We start from the raw sequence: 5,929 nt of genomic DNA, 5'->3' as shown, positions 1-5,929 counted from the left end.
TCCACAATGTCAACACTGACCCCCTGGATTAAAACAGGGGTCAAGTGTTTCCTGGTCTTCCTGAAGTCCATTGATGTTTAAGAAAACTGTTACATATAAAATGCTTAAGAACCTGTGTGCATGCATGTTTTAGTTGTTTATGTTTTGTTTGTTTTTTTCTCCATACTTTAAACTTCTTTCTCTAATAGTTTTCTGTCAAACATGTGGGTTGAGAGAGTTCGGATACATACGTGTTGCTAGTCTTAGATTTTATGTTGGGCCTCTCTTTGGGGCTGGATGAGGGGGTCAGGCTCTTTTGTTATAATCTTTACTCTTTCAGTCTTAAAATCTGAAGTCACTGTCAAGTAGCAAAAATACACACTCTTATCTGATCAATATACTGTTGACCACCCTTATTGTTTACAGAGAAGGGAAATTACAGCCTTATTTTCTTCTTTTATGTCAACATTTCTTTGTCTGCAGGCTCATATCTCAGAAACAAATAGAAACATGAATGCCAGCGTAAAAAAAGGGTTATTTGTGAGGAACCTTGTTTTTGTTCTTGGTGAGGGCTTAACAGCTGTGTGAAGAGAAAGTGAAATGGTGTCAGGATATGTGTTGCGAGTCTATGGTGGGCCTCTCTTCAGGGCTGAATGGGGGGGAAAGACAGGCAAGACAGGGTCTTGTGTCACGCTCGTTTGTTATAATATTTACCCTGCCAGTGTTACATTAGGAAGGGGCCCTCGTGTAGCAAAAGAGTACACACTCTTATCTGAACCACAAACCTTTGTCAACACTTATTGTTCACGGACTTGGGAAATCACATCAACATTCAAAAATAGACAAAGCATTTTAGGACTACAGGACATAACATTCAAAAAACATATTACCACACAAATTCTGTTCCCTGGGCAAACAAAGGCAGATCCATTATCAGATATTTCACAATCACAGACTGTTACAATGTTTGTTTCATAACTTTGATTCCCACAGTTTGGTCACTGTTTTTTTGTTTGTTTGTTTGTTTTTTATGAATGAGAGTAGTCGAATGAAACAAGTCAGATTCTCTGCCATCTCTGGTGGATATTCCAGCCTACCTGAATAAGTGTTTTGAAGGGGTAGTAATTTTAATATTGCTCATGCTGCTGACAGCTCACAGAATTAAAATACAACATGCCATTCCATGGGTGAGAACTGGATGTTTATTTATGTGTTCTCATATGTTTTCTGGTCACAAGGTAATTAGCAGTAAATAATTTTTCTGCACCTTTAGCGGTTACTCGGTGGCTTTTACTCACTACACAAGTAAACAACAACAACAAAAGTTGCATTAACTGAAGTAGCAAAATTGCATGTAATCAGTTTGGTTTGACAAGTTGCTTAACGTTACAAATACAGTCACAATTGATCAAGCACCCAAAGGTGGAGAAAGTAAAATTTTCAAAATTAAAGGTCAGTGTTAAACTGGAACAACAAACCTCACAGGTTTAATATCAGGAAATAGGAAACATGAAAAATGAAGATGATTGTTAAAAGAATACTCTCTGAAAGTTGAAAAAAAATGAACAGACTTAACTGTCTTAGGAGGCCTTAACTGAACTTCAGGGATATTTTGAGGTGACAGACTAGGAGACACTCTTTCTGGACTGTTGCCCCAGCTCATACTGTCATACTGTCCATTGTCATCCAAGTCATGTATGATAAAGCATATCAAAGCACTCCTTAACAGCAATAAGAAGGCCATCAGAGCGGACAAATTAGAGGAGGTGAGAATGGTTCAGGGCAAGATCAGTTAGGCTGACGACAATTACAGAAGAAAGCTCAAAGGGAAACTACAGCAGAGCCGCATGAGAGAGGTGTGGAGTGGGCTTGTTTTGTAAAAGCCATACTGTTTTTATTTTGCTGACTTCTTTCTCTGAGAAAACTTCTTTAGCCCCTTTTCTATTAGTACCTATTCGCAGGGCCGTTGCTAGCCATTTGGGTGCCCTAAGCACAAATGCTTTATGGTGCCCCACCCCCCCCAACAGAAAAAAAAAAAAAAAACATTAATACTTTTGAATTTCTCAGTGGAATTTGTTTAATTAAATAACAACAAACATGACAGTTAAACAAATAAATAAGGTTAAAGGAGGTTAAAAATACTGTTACAAATAAATACTGAAACAAAAATTGAACATTGGAACAAGAACAAAGAGCCTGGCAATAATGTGTAATTTTTTTTATAAAAAAATAATATATATAATATAATAGTATTATTATTAATATATTTACAAATAGTTTCACAATAGAATTTAAATAAGAAACTTAAATAAGATAAATAAGAATTTGAACACAAAAGCCACATTCCTTAAGTAACTATGTTAAACATTTTTACAATTCGTTGTCAGAGTATGCCCTAGACTCTAGGGCATACTCTGACAACCAGAAAATGCAGGCGTGTGCCTCTCTAGGGCCTAGAGAGGCACACGCCTGCATTTTCTGGTTGCAAAATCAGCTATAAGGTCATCATATGATAGCTTCTGAGCCACGTCACCATTGATGCTGATAACAGCCAGACCACTTAAACGTTCCTGCCCCATTGATGAACGCAGGTACGTTTTAATGAGTTTGAGCTTTGAAAAGCTTCGCTCAGCAGAGGCAACTGTGACAGGCAGGGTCAGTGCAATACGCAGAGCAATCCACAGATTGGGATATACCTCTTGAAGCTGATTGTCATGTAAAAATGACAGCATTTCCAAAGCAGACGTCTGTGGTGGCAGCTGAGGAAGGTTGATGATTTCCTGCATCATCTCAGGTCCATCAATGTCAGCTACTCCCTTATCTGTCAGTGTCTTCTGTACTTCAGTGCAGTGTTTTTTTAAATCCTCCTTGGACATCCCATTCACTTTGCTGAAATCAAGCAGCACTCCATATTTCTCCTTCACTTGATTCATGGTCTCAAACCTCTCCTGTAGGGAGATTAAAGCAGAGTCCACAACACAATTGAAAAATGTGACCTCAAGCTTTTTAAGGGCATCATGGAGGGGCTCATCAACAGCTTCATATGCAAACTGCCTTTTTGTGCTCCTGAGCCTTTTCTCCTTCAACTGTGGTTCTATGTTCAGGGCCTCACAGAGTTCTTTGGCAGCTGACACAGCCTCATCAAACCCAGACTGTCTGTATTTAGAGAGGTTACTTTTGGCAGTGTCAATGAGCCTGACAGCAACATCGAGCTGCATGGAGCTGGACTGTAGTAACTTGTTCACCTGGTTTGTGATTGTAAGAAGTTCACACCACACGATGGAGCAAATCAAAAATCGAAATGAGGCTACTTCCTCAGCAAGCACTTGAGCCTCCACCTTTGCGACTGCATCACTTACAGCTTCTCTGGCCTCCAGGAGAGCATCCCTCACTTCTTTTGTCTGACTCCGGACAGCAGTTACACTTTGAAGCCTGCTTTCCCATCTAACGTCACTCCAAGATTTAAGTGTCAATTTCACATGTTTTGTTAAAATGGCCCATCGCTGGGTGGCACTGGAAAAGAAATTGAACAACTTCTGCAAATACCCAAAGTAGCCAGTTGCATCTGGAGAGGACTTGGCAGCATCAGCTATGACCAGATTCATCGTGTGAGCTCCACAAGGCACAAACAATGCTCTCGGGTTTAATTGTAGCAGTCTGGCCTGAACACCTTGCTTCTTCCCCTTCATGTTGGCCCCATTGTCATAGGCCTGTCCTCGACAGTTTTCAAATGGAATGCCAAGCTCCTTCAACTTGTCAAGGACAACATTGGACAGGTTAAGGCCAGTTGTTTGCTCCACATTTATATAGCCAAGAAAGTATTCTTTAATATCTGGTTGTGCTTGGAAACAAACAATGCGTACTATGACTGACATTTGTTCAGTGTGACTCACATCTGGAGTACAGTCAAGAATGATGGAGAAGTATTTTGCCAACTGGATTTGCTTCACAATGGCGCGGAATGTTTCTGAAGAGATAATCTGAATTAGTTCGTTCTGTGTCTCAGGGCTGAGGTAATGTGTGTGGGAACCTTCATCTTTTATGTTGGCCAAGTGATTTGCCATTACAAGGTCATATGTTGCCATAAGCTCTACTTCCTTCAAGAAGTTGCCATTGTCCGGCTCATAAAGACAGTCAGAAGAGCCCCTAAAAGACAAATTTCTGGAAGCCAGTGAGAGAGTTATTGAGAGTAATCGTTTGAGAATCTCTCGCCACTTTTTCCTTTCTGCCTCTAGTAAGGTCAACTCCTGTTGATCTATTGCCATGCTTTTCTTTAGCCGTGTGTCCAGTTCTCTCCACTTAAGCATGCACTGTATGTGGTCTTGGCTACACTCATGACCCCTCAAACGGATGTTGATGTTCGACCAGTCACTGAAGCCCTCTGTACTCAGCTTTATATCCTTCACACTGAAAAGCTTACATGCAAAGCAGAACACAGCATTGTTCTGCGGTGAGTACACTAACCAGCTCCGGTGAACCTTTTCTCCATTGGGAAGAATTTTGAACTTAAGGCTAGTGTGAAATGCTCTTCCATCAGGCCCCTTTGGAAAATTAAAATCAGAGCTGACATTAAAAGGACCTCTCCGCACAATTTCAACACGATCAGCATCTACAATGTGAGCTGGCCAAAGAGCAGGATCGGTTGAAGGGGGCACACATGTCTCCACAGTGTCACTTTCTGATAGTCTCTCAGTGACAGGACTCTCAGTGGTACTTGTGTATGGAACTGTACCTGAACTGGTGGTTGATGGTTCTTGTTCTTCTTGGCTAGGGATTGTTGCAGGGTCTACAATGGCTGGTGGTTGATGTCCAGGGATGGCACTACTACTGGATGGTTCATCCTGTCCTTGAGATCCTCCTTGAACATATTTAAGCATTGACCCTGCATACAAGAGAAAATATTCAGGGATTTTACAGAAATACAATTTTGAATCTACAGTAGGCCTACGAAAGATTGCATTATAAGACTAATAAATTAAGTAAGTCACTGGTACATTTAAAAATTACTAACTATATTTTACATGTATAGATTTTCATAATGGCAAATGGCAATATAAACATGCTGTACATAATTTGATATAAATGCGCAAGTAGGAAATCTATATTACTGGAAGATATAGGTTTCATATTACAGTTTCACCAACAGATGTCGCCCTTGATCTATGAACCTAAAGAAAGACGAGAACTATTTATGTGTTCAGACGTCAATGGCATAAATAAGATATGCGTCTTTATAGATATCCTGAAATGCAGCAACATACAAAGTAATCTTGTCTAATCTGATAATAATACTTGACTGCATCACTGACCTATCCCAAAGTTAAGGTTAATCAGTAGCATGCATGACGTTAGCCAGCTAGCAACCTGAGGAGGGCTGCTAGAATAGCGTTAGAATCGTAGTCACGTGTATTATCTGAACGTCATGAGTGCATAAGCTTAGGTATTTTATATTCACAGAACAATAACCAATTAACTGTTACAGTAGAACTCAACAGGCTGACGGACATGAGCGTGCAAGCAAGGGCTACAATAATGAACTTTTTTTATTATTATTATTTAAACATTGCCTTACCGGCAAGCGACGCCTGAGTTTCATCACGCTTCCTCTTCTTCTTTCTTTTCTCCGCTCCCGACTCCTGTTGCCGTTTCGAGGCCATGTTCAAACAGGTGTTTACCAATTATAGAACAGACCACTGGGGGCACCAGGAGGAGACTGGAGACAGGGCACAAAGCAGATTCACCCCTTTTCTCGGGAAAATTGTTTTATGTTGCTTTTGTATTGTTTAACCATATTAATGCATATGATATTTATAGTATTAATATGGTTTACTTTTTTTTTTTACGACCCTGATTTTTTTGGTGCCCTACCGGCCATTTGGTGCCCTACGCAGTGTGCGTTATGTGCGTTTGCGGAGCTACGGCACTGCCTATTCGGATTGACTTGGCAGGG

At 40.3% G+C, this 5,929-nt stretch overlaps 1 protein-coding gene across 1 annotated transcript; it reads right to left on the bottom strand.

Moving 5' to 3' along the window:
* Nucleotides 1-2,021: 2,021 nt before the first annotated feature.
* Nucleotides 2,022-5,671, bottom strand: LOC121815854 (zinc finger MYM-type protein 1-like). Its single transcript, XM_042228569.1, has 2 exons — nt 5,552-5,671; nt 2,022-4,861 (listed from the first exon to the last, which is right to left on the bottom strand). The coding sequence occupies exons 1-2, from the start codon at nt 5,634-5,636 to the stop codon at nt 2,433-2,435; spliced, it is 2,514 nt and encodes an 837-aa protein (XP_042084503.1). The 5' UTR covers nt 5,637-5,671; the 3' UTR covers nt 2,022-2,432.
* Between the last annotated feature and the right edge of the window lie 258 nt (nt 5,672-5,929).

Source organism: Haplochromis burtoni, unplaced genomic scaffold (genome assembly GCF_018398535.1).
Source record: "Haplochromis burtoni strain Fernald_Lab_line unplaced genomic scaffold, NCSU_Asbu1 Contig_332, whole genome shotgun sequence".
Classification (NCBI taxonomy): Eukaryota; Metazoa; Chordata; class Actinopteri; order Cichliformes; family Cichlidae; genus Haplochromis; species Haplochromis burtoni.
The sequence above is the reverse complement of the archived record's forward strand: the minus strand, read 5'-3'. Positions and strand labels throughout refer to the sequence as shown.

What these genes read in the sequence shown, in the direction of transcription:
- LOC121815854 (XM_042228569.1), bottom strand. Translation starts at nt 5,636, where the DNA reads ATGGCCTCGAAACGGCAACAGGAGTCGGGAGCGGAGAAAAGAAAGAAG. An exon ending in AACTCAGGCGTCGCTTGCCG is followed by an intron (nt 4,862 to 5,551) that starts GTAAGGCAATGT and finishes TCTTGTATGCAG; the next exon opens with GGTCAATGCTTAAATATGTT.